Consider the following 21200-nt stretch of genomic DNA (forward strand, 5'->3'; position numbering starts at 1 on the left):
ACTGTTTTCCCCACATCCGGGAGAGTTACGGTGCAGAGAAGCCCCAAAGAAGCGTACCACCCAGACTGTTGCATGTCCAGAGTGAAGCATGGGGGTGGATCAGTGATGGTTTGGGCTGCCATATCATGGCATTCCCTTGGCCCCATCCTTGTGCTTGATGTGCAACACTGCCGAGGACTACCGAACCATTCTGGAGGACCATGTGCATCCAATGGTTCAAACATTGTATCCTGAAGGAGGTGCTGTGTATCAGGATGACAATGCACCAATACACACAGCAAGACTGGTGAAAGATTCGTTATTGGCTGCAAAAGGAGGCCCTACACCATACTAATAAATTATTGTAGTCTAAAATCAGGTGTTTCAGTTTCATTGTCCAACCCCTGTATGTTCCAATTACAATAAAATTATTATTATAATTATTATATGTAAACTTTACTGTAATATTCCAGCAGGTCATTTAAAAGAATGATTAAGATAAATAACTATTAAAAAACTACTTTTTTCGTTGTTCGTCTCCGAGGACACCTCAATAGGTATGCATGCACAAACTCATAACGTGAAGTCAATCAGAAAGTGAGGCGAGGGAAACCCACAGAAAAAACAAACACAACTCACCTCCATAGTGTAGCAAACATAAAGCCCTGTTCAAGTAATCTCTACACCTTTAACCCAGGGGTTTCTACATTTTTCAGCACCGACCCCCACTTTGGAAACATGAATACTGTAATGAAAAACATTTTCTTTTTTCATTACAGTCGGCCGACATATATGGACTACATGTAATCCATAAATGAGCTGATACATTTCATAAACTTTAATTAAAGTATGGTTTCACCACAGGGACCTTTTTCAGGATGCAGAGTAGTTTTCTGGGGCTATTATAACCCCTGTTTTTCCATGGGGTCACAGGGGGCTGATGTTTAAGGGGGGAGGTTAAACCCTGTACAGGTCGCAAGTCCATCACAGGGCCACATAGACACACACAGGACAAACAACTATACATGCACATTAAACTGTGGAAGAAACACAGAATACCTGGAGATGACTCACATATGCACACTGAGAACATGCAATATCCATGCCGAAAGACCCCAGGATCTTCTTATGCAAGGTAACAGTGATAACAGCTAACAAAGCCAAGGCTTTCCGTTAACTGTAACAGACTTTAAAACAATGTCTGTTTTCCAGCAATGTGTGGTGAACTAGAAAGTAAATGTAATTCCGGACCGAGACAGGAGACCTGAAATTTAAACCTGACACGGGGTTACATTTAAAATGTTTGTCGTAATGAGACCTGGTGACAATCAGAGATTCTCTTCAGGAGCAGTCAGGAAATCTGGCAGTGATGAGAGCAGGCTTACTCACTGCAGAGGTGTCAGGCTGTGGATGGCTGATGCTAGATCAGAGTTCAGGTCAAAAGCTTGGTAGAAGTCCGACAAGGGCAAGGCAAGGTGGGGAAATCCAGGAGACAGAACAAGGTCTTAGCATGAAGATCAGGCATGGAAAAGCTGCTCGGCATCTACTGGCAAAAGCTTTCAATAATCTGGCAGGGGCTTGCTGTCTGCAGTGAGATTATAAAGACCAGGAAATGGTGTGTGCTGTGAGCTTGATTACAGCAGAGTGATAAAGCAGGCTTGCAGGTCCATGGAGCTCATTACAACGGAACATGGGAGTTGCAATAGAGTGCAGACAGACAAAGATCATGAGAGCAAATCGTTAATTTATATTCCTGGTATTTTGATGCACAAATAACAAAAAGAAAAAACAATCCTACTTAATAATAACATTTTGTAGGAATTGACGTACAGAGAAATGTGCTGTTTTACTAAAGGTGGCAAAACCAAGAATAAAGTTCTTTCTGGCCAGCACACTTCATATTTCACAAGAACTAAAGTCCAAAATTCCTGAACCCTCATAGGTCCATCCCAATGCAGCATCAGTGTAATAACCACACTCACTTCCTGTTTCTAAACATTACACAATAGTTTTCACACATCAGTCAAGACAAATGTTCTGCCCAGATCATGTGTGTAGAACAAGCTAAAATAATCCTCAAACCAGAGCTGCAAGAACAGAATGTTGTAAATTTTTCCTTGTGTACCTGAGAGAGAGAGAACTCATTTCTCTGTTCTTGTGGTGTATGTATGGGTTGTACCAAAAAAATTAAAAGAACAAAACAACTGGGCTTTTTCTTTCCGAAGTTTGAAGACATTTCACCTTCCATCCAGAAAAATGTCTCAATTCAAATGTCTGGAGTAGTGTGGAGTTCCAAGCTTTATATTATTGCCCTACAATATAAAAAAAATATATTGTTGGGCAATAATATAAAGCTTGGAACTCCACACTACTCCAGACATTTGAATTGAGAAAGCGTTTTGGATGGGAAGCGTTTTTAATTATTTTTTTTGGAATGATCATGACCTGGATGACTGAGAATCTTCCCCTGTATGGGTTGTAATTATCTTTGGGAGACATCTCTCAGACACTGATAAAAATCTGGTAATATTACAAGTTTTTCCTGTCTTTGAACTGGTTGTAATAAAGTTTCACAGTTTAAACGTTGCAAAATAATCACAAGTTTAAGTCTTTTATACCAGGTATTCATCATGACAAGAGTTGTCTGAAAATATGTTTCTGTACAAACCAGTCTGTGACTTGTCGAAACATGCTGCAGGTATTTTTCTCTTACGAGAAAGCCGTTAAAGAGATGAATCATTCTATATTTACATTTTGTAATTATGTGCATTATCTCGACTTTGTTATTTGTACCTTAATTGGTTCAGACACTGTTGCGATTTTGAAGAAATACTTCATATGGTGACCAGGACTTTCTGTAAATAAACATTTTAATATTTTTCTCTGTCACATGTGTAATGGCTAAAATTGTGTTCATCTATTGAACTCAATTGGCATGTTTGCAACTACATCTTTCTGATTTTTACTTTTTGAATGATATGGAGGTAAGAATGGGTAAAATACAATTGTAGATCACTGCTGTCTACTTTCTAGCCCTACTTATGTGAGATAGATGGCTACTTTGAAGGAGGTTCTGTCACCACATGGGAGATTTTATCAGCCATAAAAAGCACATTTGATAACAGCACTCATTCAAAGTGAAAAATCCAGTGCAATAAGATGAGGAGTGTCACTTTTTTTTCCATAGCCATATTCTTAAGGATCATTGATATATCTATATGTGTGCATATGTATAAATATTCTACATAATGTGACTGCTTATGAGGCTAAAATAGTGACTTTTGTTTTCAAAAGCCATGGAGACTTTGCAGCTGGAGAGGTTTGATGAGTTTGGTTACACCTACATTGCCCCAAGGTGAGTAGGATTTACATTATTGCACAAGTCAATAAAACAACAGGATAAGACATGGGAAAGTTATTCAAACTGAACATGTTTCTTTAGGGAATACTGCAAAGAGTTGAAGCTGTCACTCAACAACACCCAGTTTCTCCTCGACTTCAACCAGTACATTGATAGAAATACTACAGATGCATGTGAGTCATGCAACTCTTTCACTGTAGCCTCAGTTGGCACATTTGTAGCAGTTTTGCTAGTGTCATGCAGTGTTTGTTTTCAGTTTGAATTTTAGAGACAATGTCCCACAGTTTTACCTCCAAAAAGTGTAGTGTTTTTTTTTACATTGTGCCATAAAATCTCATTTTTGTTGGAATATATAAGTAGTACAGGTTTGCCATCGTTGTTTATATATTATGATCTCAGGGAAAACAGGGTGAGTTCAGGGTTTCCTAGAAGCACAATGAAGTCATGCTGCACAATGAATCATGGTGATTGATTTGTTGCCCTCTAATGGATCTCACCTCGGATATGGTTTACCCTTATCCAGCAAATGGATTAAAATATGTTTGATCCATTTTAACCCAAGGCCAAATTAAATTCTCAGGCATTGATGCTCCTCTTAAGTATGCTATTTTGATTATTCATTAAAAGCTTTATGCATTATTTAAAGCAACACCAGAGAGTTGCTGCATTGGAAGTGAGCAGTAACTGTAAAGACACTGCTTCAGATGATTTCATTTCAAAAACTATTTCCCATGATAAAAAGGCTGAAACTCAATCCCTTGTCATCATCTACCTCCTAACAGCCAGTCGTTCACATAATACTGTCTGATCTCTAACATGTAATGGCCACTTAGGTCATCCCCCTGGATGATTTTCTTAAAAATGCCATGATGTCATGTTTCAGTATATTAAGAAAAAAAAGTGTTGGCTTCTCTTTTTCACTGACTATTACCTTTATATACTAAATCACTGGTAGCCTTACTGTTGGCTGATAAAAAGGGTTCCAGGCTCAGTGTACCAGTGGTATACAACCAGTATTCCTTATACATAGAATGTTGATTATTCATATACATACTGTATCTATCAACAGGGCCTTCATTTATGTTACCAAAAATCCTTGTATATGTTGTGTGGTGTTGCACCACCAGCAATATGTTAAATGTATCTAATATTTTATCCATAGGCAATGAGTCCCTAGTGAAACGACTGATCCTGGATGCAGGTCTGACAGCTGAACTGGTTAAAGTTTGGAAAGAACAGGCAGTGTGAGTGCCAAACATTCCAGTTTTTATGGTTTAATCCATTTAAATATGCAATCTTCTTTACATTGCAGACCCATGCATAGCCTTGGTTTGATGAAAACAATATCTTCTTGTATGTCATTCCATGCTACATTTGTACATTCTTTCTCTGAACTTTGAGAGCCGATACTTGTTTCATGCTCTATTTATTGGCAAACAAAGCCAAAGTTTCAGCTTTTTTCGCTCTATTATGGATGATTTGGTCTAATCTTTCTAGTGAAACATGATGAAAGCATTGCAAAAAAGCATATTACACCCAGCATGCTGAACCTAGCCAAGACAAGCTATTTTGGGAGGAAAACAAAGTAATTACATCAGTGTGTTCCCTTTTATTATGTGCCCATATGTCTGAAATAATCTCAACACACGTTTACACATTCTGAAGGGTATCTGTTAATCATTAGAACATACGAACCAAAGACAAGTGACCAAGCTTAAATGTAAATGTATATCTTTAACTTCAAGAGGTTACACACTTGTTTTGCAATTGATTGTGTCATTCAATTTCAGATGTGATTTTCTGTTATTTTCTGTTTTCAGAGATGGAATAGTAGCGAGATTTGTCGCAACAGATGGAGGAATCACAAGAGTTTATCCAAGAAGGTACTCTCCTACATTTCTATTTATTTTCTTTTAGTGTGTAGCCCTATGTGTACTAACACTGGAATGTCATCATAAGATAAGAAATGAGGAGTATATGCTGCCAGACTTCACAAGTCATGTACGAGAACTGTTCTCACTGAGAATAGCATGCTTTTTTCTTTTGTTTTTTTACTTGTGTTGAGGGGCACAACTGAAAATGGCTTGATCAATCTACAATGTAAAGCAGTCCACACCAACCAAAACCAACAGTTATTATTGAGGCAGTGTAGCACATTAGAGCCCAAGTGTAATCAGTAAAAGGAACTAAGGAGATGAAGACAATTATATAAATAGGGGAATTTCTGCATTCAAACTGTTTCTGGCTGATGCATTTTATAGTTGTCTGAAACTTTGCTAATCCAATTAATTCAGAATTGCACTGTAGTCACTACCTTGCCTAACATCATGCCAGCTTTATAAATTTATTGGAAGCATGAGGCTAGCGACGCTTGAAAGCGTTATTAATTGGGGGACCTATTTATGTGAATAAATGGGCCTTTATCGGGTTAGATGTAGCCATCTTTAGAAGATGGGTTCACTGTGATTATAAAAAGATCAATATGCTTGGCAACAATGTTCGTAAAGGCCATGGCCCTCCAAAACTGTGCCAAGAAAATATGGCATTACACCAACACACCCATCATGAATCATTGATAACGAGGCAGAATTGCTCAATGTTTTCATGTTATTTATGCCAAGTTCTGAAGCTGCCGAAATCAATACTCACCAGACCAAAGGATGTTTTCCAATCCGCTAATAGCAACATTTGGTTCCCAAACTGTCTCGTTCTTAGATGACAGGAGTGACACCAGGTTTGGTATTATGTAGCTCAAGCCCACCTGCTTCAAGTGTGTACCTAATAATGTGTCATTTGAGTGTAATGCCTAGATGGCTTCAATTAAAAAAAAAAAATAGTGATGATCATGATCTAAAGGAGAATGCACCTAAAATATTATTTGGGGTTTATTCTCATTAAATTCACTATTTATCATTATTTAACATAATACTGTTTCCAGTGCTGGAGAAGAATGGACAGAGAATCCTGAGACATATGAGTCCAGCTTCTACAAGAGGACCTTGGATAATGAGATATATATTTTCACAGCTCCGTATTTTAACAGTAAGTGTGCACTTGTTTGGATCTTAAATAGGGTCTTGTATACTGTGGATGGGCTTCACTGCCTTTGGACATGATCCCAACTTTATTGGCAACCAAAAGACTATTTGGCCTCTGATATCATTCACTTTATCCTTGTTCTTTTCCCGCTGGGCTTTTCAGTGCACATCCCCACTATCACTCCCCCTTCCTCTGTATACATCCTGTCATCCCCCACTGATCTTTCTAACAGACATCAGGACTGGCAAATGTCAGTGCTACAGCTACAGTACACTTGACTGGATTAACACATGCTCTGTTTTCATAAATTTCACTTTGCTAAATTACTGAAGAAAGAAAAAGCAATGTATTTTTAACAAAAAAGTCCAGTATTTGTTGATTTAACAGAAAAAAATAATCTCAAATGTTGTCATACTCTTGTTCAAATAAGCTGTAATCAAAAGTGTTTATCTTCCCTTGTGCAATTGTTTGAAACTGCAGCAGAGGTCAGGGAGCCTGTGTCTGAATCTGGTATACTGGTGAGCAAAGCAATAGACCTCTTCCTCGATGAAGTCATGCTCAAACCAGCAGGTCAGTTTTACAAAAAAAAAACAAAAACAAAACAAAAACAAAACAGTGATTGTTTCCTAATGATAAAGAAATTTGACAGACAGCCTTTGTGTTTTCTGGTTTGCTCTTTAGTGGTGGGAGTCAAACTCAATGTCTCATTCTGGATGAGCAGTTTTATCAATGCAACATTGAAACTTAATGTAAGTACTCTGAATAAAATGTGCTGTGCATTGATTAAATATTTAAGTAATTTTAGCCATTCTGTATAAAATGACTAATTTTGTCGCTATTTTTTTCCTTTTCTAGTGCAAGGATGAGATTTGTGGCTGTCTCAGGAATGACAAGGTATATCTATTTATAATAAATTAACCAAACAATTTAATTTATAAAACATAATACATCATCCTGAGCGTTATGGTGTCCATTTTTTTACTTAACTGTTTATGTATTTATCTTTTGCAGCATGTGGATTGTGTAATTTTAGATGATGGAGGATTTCTTCTCATGTCAAATCAAGAAGAGTATATCTCTCTGGTGAATCACCACAAACACTTATGTTATCCTATTTTATCTTCAATGATAATATTTGAGGGTATATAATCTCAGTTTAGTTTACCTTCACTTTGCCTAACCTTGAATTATCTTAGTTTAGCTAACTACATCTTGACTTGTCCAAGCTTAATTCATTTTACTTTGTCTGATCTTATCTTTTCATATCTTACCTTGTCCCATATTATCTTAAAATTGTTAAAATAAGTTTTATTGTTGCTTTTGTTTAGTATTGTTTCTTCAGACACTCGGTTATTTTTGCTTTTGTCATAATCAGTCTGATACAGTGCGGAAATAAAGGCTTTATGGCTTCAGTAACTTATAAGAATGGCCAAGATTGTTTTTTGCTCAGAGCTATAATCTGACAGGACAGCAGAGAATCCTTCTCTAAAGCAAGGCACAAGTCACCATATAAAGTTCAAAGGGAAGGCAAATGAGTTTTAGTCAGTAATGGAGGCTGCAGTGAAGGGTGTCTCCTGGGAATTTGAGACGTCTGCTCCACTACGTTAACGCTGCTCCTTTTTGGCTGCCCTTCGCCCTTGCCTGTCAGGGGTAGAATATATGGTAGATTGGGCTTGGAAACATTTCATGTCATTCAAGACAGGACAGGTACTTTCTTTAATGCAGCTACAACTCTATCATTCTATCATTTTCAGGCCTTTGATTCTTTTTTTTCTACTATCTTTTTTCTTTTAAAATGTAAAAATAATATAAATATTTAATATATTTTTGAGTGTTTTTAATTTGTTTTACTTTGTGTGGTTTTGATTGTGCTTACTGTTTCTGAATTCATTGCTCTCATAGACTTATTTTGAATGGGTAAATGATTTTAGAGAAAACCGGAGACATGTGCAGGTTTTTCCTTTGAGCTGAGATTTACCATACTTAGTGTTTCATTGTTCTGTTCATGTATGTGTTTTACGTATAATCCCATCTAGATAGGTCAGTTCTTCGGTGAGGTGGATCCAGTGCTGATGATAAACTTAGTCAACACATCCCTGTACTCTTTCAACAAGACATATGACTATCAGTCCGTGTGTGACCCAGAAAAAGACAATAAGGCAGCAGCAGGACCCCGCTCCATATATGTGGTTAGTTAAGTGTTCTTTTTTGTTTGTTTTTTTTATGTACACATGCATCTTATTTTAAGTGACCAAATGCTGTAAATGTCCCCGTTCTTTTTTTTTTTTTCCAGCCTACTATTGCAGACTTGCTCAGTATTGGCTGGTGGGCCTCTAGTGCTGCTTGGTGAGAGTTCAGTTTCTGTACTTGTGTTGTTTTCTTGTCCGTTTGTGTTAGCATTTAAGAGTGAGAATAGACTCATTGAGTTGACTTTATTATATTGGAAGAGGTTCTGGCTTGGTCATGCTGGGATTTGGAAAGTTACACAACTTTATACTGCATCGTATTCTGGCTAAATGCAGTATAACCATTTTCTAATGTGGATTGGCTAATATTTCCCATGACATTTACATCAGCAGTGACTCTAAACTCAGACAGATGAGCTGCTTCTTCCAAGGAGCTTTTGATTATAAACAAGGTAAAAATGTTTAAAACACATGTTCACAAGCTGCAATTTTCCTTTTGTCTTTCATTTCTCCTATGTCTTAGGTCAATACTTCGTCAGCTTTTCTTCGGTCTTCTGTTTCCTAACCTTTTAGAAGCAGGTAAGATGAATTTGTTTTTCTTTTTTTTTGAACGGCATGAGAACTACCATGCAGAAAATGTATCTAATTAAAATTATTTGTACCCATTAAAGCCCCTTTTACAGTGTATTTAAAATTACTGCCCAGGTTTAATGGCCTCCACGACTGTTCACAAGGGCATAGATCTTTGTAGATTTTGATATTTATTTCAATGACAAGGCAATCATGCCACTGCAGTTTTTTTTCTGGATGAAAAACAGCCTATTGGCTACTTCTGGTGCATTTACAGCAATGTTTATTAATGTACATCATCCATGCCAAATAAATCAATACCCTTTATTTTTAATACTACAGCAACGCTACCAACAATATGCTTAAATTCCCCACACAGGTGTCAGGTTTTTGCACCTCTACCATTAGTTTTAGTCTTGCATTAGAGTAGCAAACATTTTCAGCACCTTCAACAGCTTTCAAGATTATGGAAGAAGAGTGGGTCTTCTAGGCATAGTGCTGTGCACCACTAAGCATATGAAACTGCATCATTTTAACACAATTCAGTTCTTTTTTCAGAATACTTACATAGGGGTAATAAATGCAATTACAACAAAGGTACTGAACCCTGAAGTTGTTTTTTAACAAAACTTGGCTATTTTCGCTCTTGGTCGAAAGTGATAAGACACTCACCATAAACTTTGCAATAGGACCATCAAGTTTGGTGTGAAAGTGCTCCAGTCTTACTCCAAGACGTAGAAATATGAAGCATGAAAGCAGCCAAAACCTGGACATACAGAGCTGGAAATGCGGACATAAGACTTGTCCGAGAATGAAAGAAATGTTAAAAAGAAATTAAAAAATCCGAAAATAAATCAAATCCTATTTTCAAACAATGTAATATATGTGAAAGTGTTTTGATGGATACCCCTCTTTTTCTTTTTTATGCTTATCCTGCATAAGCTTTTTGACAACAGCCTTGATATATGCCAGTTGTACTGTTTTTGTGGCAATTGCTGTGTAAAATGGTAAATGGCTTGTACTTGTATAGCGCTTTGACGACCTCCAAAGCACTTCACACTGCAGTTTAGTCATTCACCCATTCACACACACATTCACACCCTGACGGTGGTGAGCTATGTTAGTAGCTACAGCTGCCCTGGGGCAGACTGACAGAGGCGAGGCTGCCATGCACCGCCGCCACCAGGCCCTCTGACCACCGCCAAAAGTCCTGAGACTGCAAAATAATCAGTGTAAGTGAGCAAGTAAGTATCAGTAAGGTGTATTAGGTAAGCTCCCAAATTAGTCTAATTATGAAAGACATTCGATCAAAATAAATTTCCCTGTTGAGGTGCAATATGACTTAAGTTGTACAAGAATCAGAATCTTTTTGATTTTCTCAGTAAAGTTAGCAAATTCATTTGCAGGCCCTGGTGGAGTTGAGTTCAGATGCCACAGCAACAAGAGAGTTTGGTTACCAGTCTACTGTGGCAAATGCACAAGCATTATTAATATTTTTGCTGATGATCTCAATGAAGAAAGCTTATCTCGCCGTTTTTCCGTTGTAAGTTATATCTGTACAGTGTCTCTTTATAAATGGTATAGTGAATCTGGTGTTTAGTCTGAAATAAGGTTCTTTTTTAAGAACCTTATTAACTTTTTTTCTTTTTTCATTACAGCCTATATTAGTCAGATAGGCTAATAATGTTGAATCTTTTTTATATATCAGTTGATGAAGATAAAAAGGTTTCCTTGTTAATGTATGGACCCATTGGACGTTTTCAGGTATTGTGTTGTATTGGTCTTAGATTTCATTCAAAATAATGATAAAAAAAAATAATAGGTCTCAAATTTAACTTTATGAAACCTGGCTGCAAGAACCCTTGCAGGTTTCAGAACTATTGCACTGTACTTTTTTTTTTACCTTACTACTGCTTACTGGTCCATCTCTGCAACATGTGTTTTTTTTTCAGTGGAGTCAGCTGATGACGAAATACCAGATGCCATGTTCAAAGAAAGCTGCATCACTGAGCAGACTCAGTACTTTTTTGACAATGATGAAAGATCATACTCAGGTGTACTAGACTGTGGAAACTGCTCCAGGTACGTCTGTTTATTTATAGGAATATCATGCATCAGATCTGGATTTGCTCATACTGTATGTCAGTTATTCTTTCTGACTATCCCTCTAATAGGATGCGCTGTTTAGGATTTTCCAAATTTTATCCCTCATCCAACGTTGGTCCGTTTAGCAAACCCTGAAGACTGCCAGAAAACACTGTTAGTTTCTTGGCCTCTCTTCATTTCCCTGCCTGATTTTAAGCAGCTTTTTACTTATGAGCCTTGATCAAACACAGACGATCTGATCTTTCAGCGACCAGAATGACTTAGGAATAAGCAAAGGCTTTTGCCTATTTTTCTTTATTCTCTCTGCAGCAATCCTTCAGACATGCTAATTTTTAGAACGCTGCACATTTACTTCGCTATAACCTCCCTTTTGTTTCATATAGTGCTGAGTGGGGGGTTAAATGTGGCTATAACTGACTGTTATGAGTCTCATGAGTCTGATGCTTTACTCCGCAAAGGTAACAGCTGTAGTCGCAGAGACATTTTAATGTCTGCCATAAAATGTTAAATATCAAGAGAAAAACACTTTATGAATGTGCACAACTGTACCACATAATTGCATATTTAAAATATAAACAGATATTATTAATGTTAGATATTTACAGAAACAGTGCATTAGGTTGTTTCAACAAAGAATATATTTCTTAAATATAACTGATTAATTTCTGGACTTTTTAGGATGTACCGTGCTGAGAAGCTTCCAAACACCAACCTTGTGTTTCTGATCACTGATGCCAAGGCGACATGTTTATCGTGTGACCCCCGGCCACTGCGACAGGCCGAGCAACCCTGTATCCTTTTCTTTTGGCTTGTAAAAAATAACCAGAGTTCCACTTCTTATGTGCTTTCCAGTTCGACATCCATCACCCACAGGATGGTGAGGCTTTAAACTGTCAATACAAGGACACACACCTAAGGAGTTTGTAGTAGTTCCCCAGTGGCTTTTCAGATTTGAACAGTTAACCAGATGTGCAGCATATGAAATATAGTCTCACACCACTCCTGAATGAGAGTCCTTTGTGTAAATTCACTTGAGCTACAGGCTACCATCAGGCTATAGTATTTGTGAACTTAGAGTGCATTTGTAAATTAGGTTTGTGTTTATATATTTATTGTATGTTTTTGAAAGAGGCTGTATTTGTCATCTTGTTTACGTGATAGTAAATCTGTTACTATAGATACTTGTTAGGTTGCAACATGGGCCAACAGTACGATATCCTGCTCGGTCAGAAATTCTGATAAATGTGAACACAATTTAAATTTCCTGATAGTAAATAAATGTTTTAAAGTAAAAATAAGCAATAACTGTCTGGAGAAAATTAAATCAGGTGATCTACAGTCATTTAAATAATTTTGTTAGTCAAATTCCTTGTTATTGTAGCTTCACAGCCCCACTTTTCCCACTGTTCTGAGGTTCGTCTGAGAGCATCTCATTTTGGTGCAGTCCTATGAATGCGTATTTGGTACTTCACACCATACCTCCCTACAGGTCATAGAGCGTTCCACTCCACCCCGTTTGGCCATTTTTATAGTATGCTGGAGGACGGTGGGAATGAATTGTGTGGGTTAATACACCCAACAACTGAACATTTTGACTTGTCCTTGAGCTAGGACTACAAAATCACAGCAAAAATAAAAAACGGCGGCTATGCAAAATTGGTCAGTCGGAAGTCAATGACATTGTTTAGCTATTCTGCAGTGAATAGTGTGACGCAACTGTTAAAAAAAAACGTAACAGTTAATAAAGAAAAATTAACAAGTTAAAAAATATGACTCAAACAGAACATAAGGATATACAGAATATGCATCACCTGTACAGATTAAATTCTAAATGGATTTTGCATTGGGTGACAGGTGGTAAACATCCAATGTTGATAGCTGCTTGTTTTTCCTGAGTGTGTGTTCAGCTGAAGGACCAAACCCTTGTGAGCTGGCTGAGAACCCCAGATACCGTAAAGGGCCTGATGTGTGCTTTGACAACAATGAAAATGTAAGGGACAAAGATACATGTGGCTTAGAATATCATTTAAAAGTAAATTTTCTTTCTGTAGCTAGTAAAACCAGTCATACTTGCCCACTCTTTCATTTCCTATCATTTTACTCATGTTTTGTTATTTATTTTTTATTTTTTTATTTACTAAAGGCTGAAACACATCAAACCACTCAATCTGTCCAATCTGACGGACAGTTGTGCATTTCCTTAGCTTTTTTTCCTAACCAATTGGCTGCGTAGAGGTTCCCTCTATCGGTCACTGGACTCATGAGATCAAGTATTCACGCGAGAGTAGGTAACACAAATTCTGCAGCATTAACAAGCCAGGCAGTAAATGTAAGGCTGAGTTATACTCGAGCTTAAGAAAAACTGCAAGCTGGTTTCCTGCAACCCCATTTACTTTAGCTATATCTAATTGCTATGACGTGATTTTCCGTAGGATTGGATGGTTTGGTGTGTTTCGGCCTAAATGCTTATTTACATCACCTTCTCATCACCTTTTATTCTTTTTTTTGTGATTCTGCATCCCAAGGATGAGCCATTGTGCCCAATCAGCCGAGGTTCCACACTCAGCACCATACCTCTGCTCTTCTTTCTGTTTCTGACTGCTTGGTCAGTTCCATCACAAATCGTTTTTACACACTTTTTCCAGTCAGGTTGAACAATTGCATGTTGATCTTTGAAGCTGATTTAATCAATTTGGATTTATTCTTTCCATTTTAAAATTTTATTTTTGCTCTGTTATAATTGAACCAGTTTTAATTTGAAGATCCATACATTTTAGTAATAGACTTTCAACTCTACCAAATACAAAATAAAGACTATGGTTTCCTAATGCTCTTTATTTATTTTTTATTTTTTTTACCTTTGTATATTCTGTTTGAAGTCACAGGGATTTGGAGCCTAAAGTTGTAGCAAGAAGAACAGTACTGCCTCCTCCCAGTTTGTGACATCAGGTCGCGGGATCGGCTGTAGAGCAAGTCCCAATGCCCTATCTGTCCCCTTGTAAATAAATATCAGTTTTTATGCCGAAATATTTTTTTAACCCCTTAAACAGAGATAGACAAGATATTAAGCATTTAAATTTAAATGAATACTCATTTTACATTTTAGAGACATAAAAATACAACAAATAAGGATTAAAGTATGGTTTATGGGTTGGGTTCTTCAATGTTATAAGATGAGTATAAAATTCATCTTTAGAACCAATCTCTGCACAAAATGGTGATCTGCACCGCCTAATCTACTTTCAGCAGTTATCATCAGCTATTGTAACCGTAATATGCAGAAAATATGGGCAGATCGGCTCTTCCTGAGTTTTCTCTCTGCTGCTGTCAGGATGAGCTGCAGTGCGTTATGAAGTGGAGGGATATTTCGTTGTCACTTAGTTTAGAGCCCAAAAAAATCGACTTCTCTTTCAGAAATAAGCCCAAATAAACTGCAACCCCCAACTCATTAAATGTACAAGCGACTTTAGAAAAAATAAGACCAAAGTTGTATAAAATAAGTGGGCTTTGCAACAGTGAGCAATGTTTTTAAGTGTCTCGTATCCCTCCGCCGCTCTGGTCGGTAAACAAATGTTGATTGTGTAGTGGTTTTTCCTTGTTGACTGGACTTCCCCTTTAATGGAAGAGTAAAGACATTGAATATCAGGAACTTATATTCAACGGGACTGAGTTGTATCCTGTGCCGGGGCCTGTGGCCCCTGCTAGGGTGGGGCTTTGGGAGCCTTGGGCAGCCTCTGGTGACCACTTGCAATGTTTCTTGGGGGGGTTCTGCAGCAGCAGACCTGGATAACTGGCCGGGTAGCTGTGCTACTCCTGGGTGGGTCTGGGGCTCTGGGTTCCTCGAGTGTGTTGCCCTCAGGTGGGTTTCCTGGCAGGGCCTTGGGGGCTTGGGTTCTGCGGAGCAAGTTGCTGGGGGTTTGGGTCTGTGTATGCCCAGGTGTCTGGCCGTACCTGGGGCCTCTGGTGCACTGGTGGGCCTGTCTAGCTTGGTGGTGGTGGTGGGGGTATGAACATTAACATCTCATGGCAGATGCTCTCCCCTTTAGGGGGTGCATTCTGCTAGTGGGGGGATGGGAGGGGAGGGGGGTGGCGTGAACCCAGCCTGGATGTCTGTCGTCATATGTGGTGTGGGAGTTGTTAGAATGCTAGTATTGGGGTGGATTTCTTAAAATGTTTCTTTCCTCTGGACGGGGGTGGGAGGGGAGTTGGTTGGATGGCTCCGGCTCCTTGTCTTGGCTCTCTCTATCTGAGGAACAGGGGTCTGCTGTCTGGTGATGTCCTTGACCCCGATTTTATTATACATGTTAGACACTTTAATTTATAACATTCTCAAAACACACATATATGTAGGGCAGTAATTGGGGGGAGGGGGGTAAGGCATCTGGGGGAACGGCGGGTTGATTGTGTAGGCCTCACCCCTGGTGGCTTCCTCTGCCTCCATTTGCATTTAGACCTAAGAGGGGTTCTGGGTAGCATGCAAGGGGGAGGGGGGTCGCTGGCACCTGTTACCTTCTGGAGGGTGGGGCAGTGCCAGGCACCCCCTTTTTGGCCCTCCCAGTTCTAAACACACTTGAGGACAATGTGCAACAACAGGACATTTGAGCAGCCAGAGGCAGGCTTGGGGTCTCTCTCACACCCTCCGATTACCATCCGGAGTCCGGGGCCTGGAGAAGAAGCGGTCCTCCTGGTCGGGGTCTGGGCTGTGCATTGGGTCCTAGAGGTCGGCTTGGGCTGGGTCTGGTTCTTTTGCTGTCTCCCGGAATATGGAGTAGGGCTTACGTATGGCGAGCCGTGTGTGGGGGAGGGAGCTCCTCAGGGATTGTGGGGTCCCCCCCCCATCTTAATGTTTGGGTTCACCTCACGGGTTTGGGGGCCGGATACCCCTCTGGGGTCCCGGTGCCTGGACCTAGGAGAATAGGATGTGTGTGGTGAGTGAGAGTGTGTGTACTGTGGCCCCCTTTTTCTTTGGGAAGGGAGGTATTAGTGTTTGTGTGTGGGGCACTAGGGTGGGGACGTGTGAATGGGACTGTGTACCTGTGTACACAGTGTACCTGTGTACCAGGTTGGGTTGGTCTGCCCCCTCGCCTGGGACATCTCAGGTCTCCACTAAGTGTAAAGCCCATCCCCCCATCCTGCTCTCCTCGGCCCACTGGGTGGGCCAAGGTGATGAGGGTAGGAACGTAGATTGACCGGTAAATCGAAAGTTTTTCCTTTTGGCTCAGGTCTCTCTTTAGCACAACGGACCTTTGCAGCGCCCGCTTAAAAGCAAATGCCGCACCAATCCATCTTCACCTCATTTGTGAACAAAACCCCAAGATACTTAAACTCCTCCACTAGGGGCAGTACATCCTCCCCAACCCAGAGAAGGCACTCTACCCTTTTCCAGCTCAAGACCATGGTCTCGGATTTGGAGGCACTGATCCTCATCCCGGCCGCTTCACACTCTGCTGCGAACCGCTCCAGTGAGAGCTGTAGATCATGCCCTGATGAAGCCAATAGAACCATGTCATCTGCGAATAGCAGAGACGCGATCCCAAGGCCACCAAAACAGATCCCCTCAACACCTTAGCTGCGCCTAGAAATTCTGTCCATAAAAATTATGAACAGAATTGGTGACAAAGGGCAACCTTGGCGGAGTCCAACTCTCTCTGGAAAATGAGTCTGACTTACTGCCGGCATTTCTTTCAGTGTTTTTGCCATTTGCCCTGGTTTAGTGGTTGCCAGCTTTTTCACAAAGCTCTGTTTGATTTACCTTCTGGTTTATTTAGAAATGACTACAGGTTTTCAATTAAGCTCTGAGAAAGTGTCATATTCATCAATCCAACATTTCAATGCTCTGAAAGTAATTTAGCTTTTACTATCCCCATTTAATATGGTACTCCATTGTGTTTGGAACACCTTTCCTGCTCCTAACAGATCTTTCCTTTTATATCTCCAAAACAATCTAAAGGGGGCTTTGTAAGAGATATTACCTATACCACACTTTCTAGCAATCCAATTTTTGTAGATTCTACATATCATTCTGTCCTTTAGCTTTTTCTTTGAGAGAAGTGGTGTCTTTGCCGACCTTCTTGACATCCAAAAGTCAAAGTCATCCAAAAACAGAAACACCAGCACTTGCCTGCTACCTTAGCTGAGCAATCTGTTTGTGACATGATAACTTAACTAAACCATATTAACACTGCAAAAACAGAACTAAAAATAACTTAAGCAGGTAAATAAGATTATCTGCCAATGGAACAAGTATTTTGACCCCTAAAATAAGATATACTGTACTTGAAATAAGATCATAGAGATGAGTTGTTCCAATTTTAAGTGCCAAAATCTTATTCCATTGGCAGATCATCTTATTTACCTGCTCAAATCAATGATAAATGTACTCATTTCAAGTAGATTTTTCTTATTTTTATTTCCGTTTTTGCAGTGAAGGAGACATCCATCCATCCATCCATTTTCCAAACCGCTTAATCCCTCATGGGGTCGCGGGGGTTGCTGGTGCCTATATCCAGCGTTCACTGGGCGAGAGGCGGGGTACACCCTGGACAGGTCGCCAGTCTGTCGCAGGGCAACACAGAAAGACAAGGAAGGAAGGAGACAGTCATAGCACTTTCTGAACTCAAAGTTATTGAATTTTGTACAAGTTTTAGATCCAGTTAGACTCTTATAAGTAAGAAAATTATTGATTGTGTAACCCTTTTGATTCAACATGATGACTCCGGCACATTCACTGGCTTTTAAGCAACCATTCAAATGTTCTAATTCAATCAGAATGAAGTGATATCAACTCCCATGGCCTCAATGACAATTTAACATGAGCTAAAGATTAGATCACTCAAATGTTGCCATTATTTCATTCTGCGGCATCATTAAACACAGTGCAGATTGGAAAGTTCCATTGTTAACTCTGGATCTCATCCGAAGTTTGTGACAAGATTTGGTGTGAGTGGCCCTCTAAAGCCACTGACACCAAGACAACACAAACATTTTCAGGCTTATTGTACTCTATTGCAAATCTTAAACAAATAACAAATGCAGATCATGTAGATGCAGCTGAAAAGGTCCATTGGAGGTTTTTGTATTATGCCATTTTAAGAAATGCAATAAAGCAAAGGAGCAAGGTGGCACAAATCAAATTTAGCATAACTGCATTCCAACCCAACATTGAACAATTCATAGGATGTCTAAATATTTGGTAAAAAATGTTTCCCACACCTTTGTGAATCCTCCCTTTCATTGTGTTGCAACAATCATACACCTAACAGGCCACTGATTCATGTGAGTGTGTGTTTATGTTACGGAGAGGCCTTCTAGAGAAGCAAAGGGGAGCGGAGGAATGACAGAGGAAGTAGGTAAACAGAGTAAAAGTGGGTTTGCCCTTTTCCAGTTTGAAGCTGCTTTTTTTTATTTTGGCTCAGCACCTCACAGGAAGACAGTTAGTGTCGAGGCCAGTCCGTTTTGTCACTGGATTAAACAGAGGAAGCATCAAGTGGGTTTCCTGTTCTTTGAATAAAATGAAAAAGACTGTCATCTCTTTCCCGTAGAATTCGCCCCTGTACAGATGTCTAGAATACACCCAAAAGAAAATTAGAAGCATTCAAACAGTATAGTACATAAATTCAAAATAAGGCCAAAAAAGGCAATATAAATTGTCATTTGAAAGTTTTAAGTATTTAAACTCTGTCTACAGAAAATCTCAATCTTGGGATATGTAGCTTATGTCTGTAGGAAGACAAGACAAGTAATATTAGACAAGTAAAAGTTACCAAGAAGCTGTTTTATTGTTTCAGTTTTTCCATAAAATTTACAAACGTTATTTTAAAGTCCCTTGCAAAAGTATATGTACCTCTCGTACTTAATTTTGCCATGTTACAACTGCAAATGTCAATGTATTTTTCCATTAAGTTCACAATTTTGTGAGATGAAAGGAAAAGGTCACATTCTTTTGTGTAAACTGACAGGTCAGGCAACGACAGTTTTAATTAGATATGCATTTATAATAACTACAAAAGAGCAACGGAGATCCATAGGTTAGGATATCTATGGAGAGGACAACTATTTGTTGTGCACTAAAAACTTTGCCCTTTATTACTTGAAAAATACAACCATTGTTGATGGACAGCCACTTGAAGTCTGTTTCGTAGTTTGTCTTTCCTTGCAATGTGTCCTTCTATGCTTGATGTGTGGACACAAAAAACATGAAAAAGGTGCTCTTTTCAGATGAGAGCAATTTTTGAGCCTACATGCAAAAGGCATGACAGAAAATGGCCAATGCACATCCCCCTGAAAACACCATACCCAGTGACATAGTGGTTTCACCATCATGTTGTGAGGACCCTTTTCTCAGCAGAGACACTTTTCTGACACACTCAGCAGAGAAGCTTTTCTGAATACATAAGAAGATGGATGGAGTGACAGATATGAATGTGGAAGAATGTAAGAGGTCGCAACAGATTTGAAACTGGGGTGAATGTTCGAACAAGAAAACAACCCTAATCATACAGCCACATAAACTTTGAAAATGTAGATCAAAATTTATGAATCTGTTAGAATCCATCCATCCATTTTCTGACCCACTTAATCCCTCATGGGGTGACGGGGGTTGCTGGTGCCTATCTCCAACGTTCACTGGGCGAGAGGCGGGGTACACCCTGAACAAGTTGCCAGTCTGTCGCAGGGCTACACAAAGACAAACAGGACAAACAACCATTCACAAACACCTAAGGAAATTTTTGAGAAGCCAATTAACCTAACAGTCATGTTTTTGGACTGTGAGAGGAAGCTGGAGTACCCAGAGAGAACCCACGCATGCACAGGGAGAACATGCAAACTCCATGCAGAAAGACCCGGGGTTGGATTCAAACCCAGAACATTCTTGCTGCAAGGCACTAGTGCTACCCACTGCCCCACTGTTCAGCCTTAAAGTTATCTGTTAGAATTGTCCAGTCAAAATCTTTTATTTGTACAAAAATTTTCATCTTCTTTCCACTACACAATTATGTTTTAATTTGTGTTCTTCTATCACATGGAATGCCAACACAGTGCATTAAAGTCTGTGGTTGTAGTGTCACACAATGTGAAAATGTTTGTTTTAATACTTTTGCAAGGCACTGTAGTTCATTGTTTTTGTACCATTAGGTCCTGAAGACAAACTAAAAGTAAAATTAAGTGGTCTAATAGAAATGTTCCTTTTCCAGCTTTCTTGTAAAAAAAGTTTGACCTTACAAATACTTTTAATGTTCAAGGAAATTTATTTCCAACAATTCTCCACAATTGAATTATATAAGAAGCAGAAACAGCAGTCGTGGTCATAGTTTAACAAATCTTTTAAATGTCATATGTCGATATTTTTCTCATTAAATTATTTGTCTGACAGGAGGATGATTCTGATTGTGGAGGAGGGACCCACCTAAACCCAAGTCGCTGGTCTGTGCTCGGCCTCCAACTGGTGTTCTGGCTCACCAAATTTTTACAACAGTCATGACCCCTAGACACACTCAGACGTTCACTCATGCGCAGATGATCATCATATTTCATGGGAGGCCAGAAGACATTCCTCTTGCACCATACAGGATGTATGCAGAAACATGTGCAACATAAAAAAAAACTGTCTCAGCGTTTCCATTTTCCAATGCCAAAGGGTGCTCATCCATTTCCTCCTCATCATTTTTAAAAGAGGAAACATCCTGTATTTACTGAGATCAGCTGAAACCATTTACATCATCTACAACGTAATCCTCTCTATGGTGCAAATGTAAGAGCTAACCAAACCCTTTAATTCTGCCTCATTAGTTGTTGTTTTTTCATTTATGAAGATGGAAATTTATTCCACTATGCCAACTGGAAACCACTCAAATACTATTTTTATGTTTACTGACAGCATAGATTTGTGAAGTTGTCATCATTGTTCGTTTCTTACAATACTTCACACATAATGGGGCAATATGGTGTAAAGATTTTGT

General features: G+C 39.1%; 1 protein-coding gene across 1 annotated transcript in view; it reads left to right on the forward strand.

Moving 5' to 3' along the window:
• LOC105938587 (voltage-dependent calcium channel subunit alpha-2/delta-1) overlaps positions 1-21200 on the forward strand; it is a gene marked incomplete in the record, with an annotated part of 88610 nt that extends 67410 nt beyond the window's left edge. Inside the window, 17 exon segments of the mRNA XM_036150478.1 lie at positions 3274-3334; positions 3422-3513; positions 4503-4584; positions 5161-5223; positions 6279-6382; positions 6860-6949; positions 7061-7128; positions 7235-7273; positions 7391-7462; positions 8416-8568; positions 8673-8725; positions 9089-9144; positions 11088-11217; positions 11920-12032; positions 13149-13231; positions 13767-13846; positions 20615-21200. Of these exon segments, the coding sequence (XP_036006371.1) occupies positions 3274-3334; positions 3422-3513; positions 4503-4584; positions 5161-5223; positions 6279-6382; positions 6860-6949; positions 7061-7128; positions 7235-7273; positions 7391-7462; positions 8416-8568; positions 8673-8725; positions 9089-9144; positions 11088-11217; positions 11920-12032; positions 13149-13231; positions 13767-13846; positions 20615-20651 (1376 nt within the window).

The sequence above is a fragment of the Fundulus heteroclitus genome, chromosome 2 (genome assembly GCF_011125445.2).
Source record: "Fundulus heteroclitus isolate FHET01 chromosome 2, MU-UCD_Fhet_4.1, whole genome shotgun sequence".
NCBI lineage: Eukaryota > Metazoa > Chordata > Actinopteri > Cyprinodontiformes > Fundulidae > Fundulus > Fundulus heteroclitus.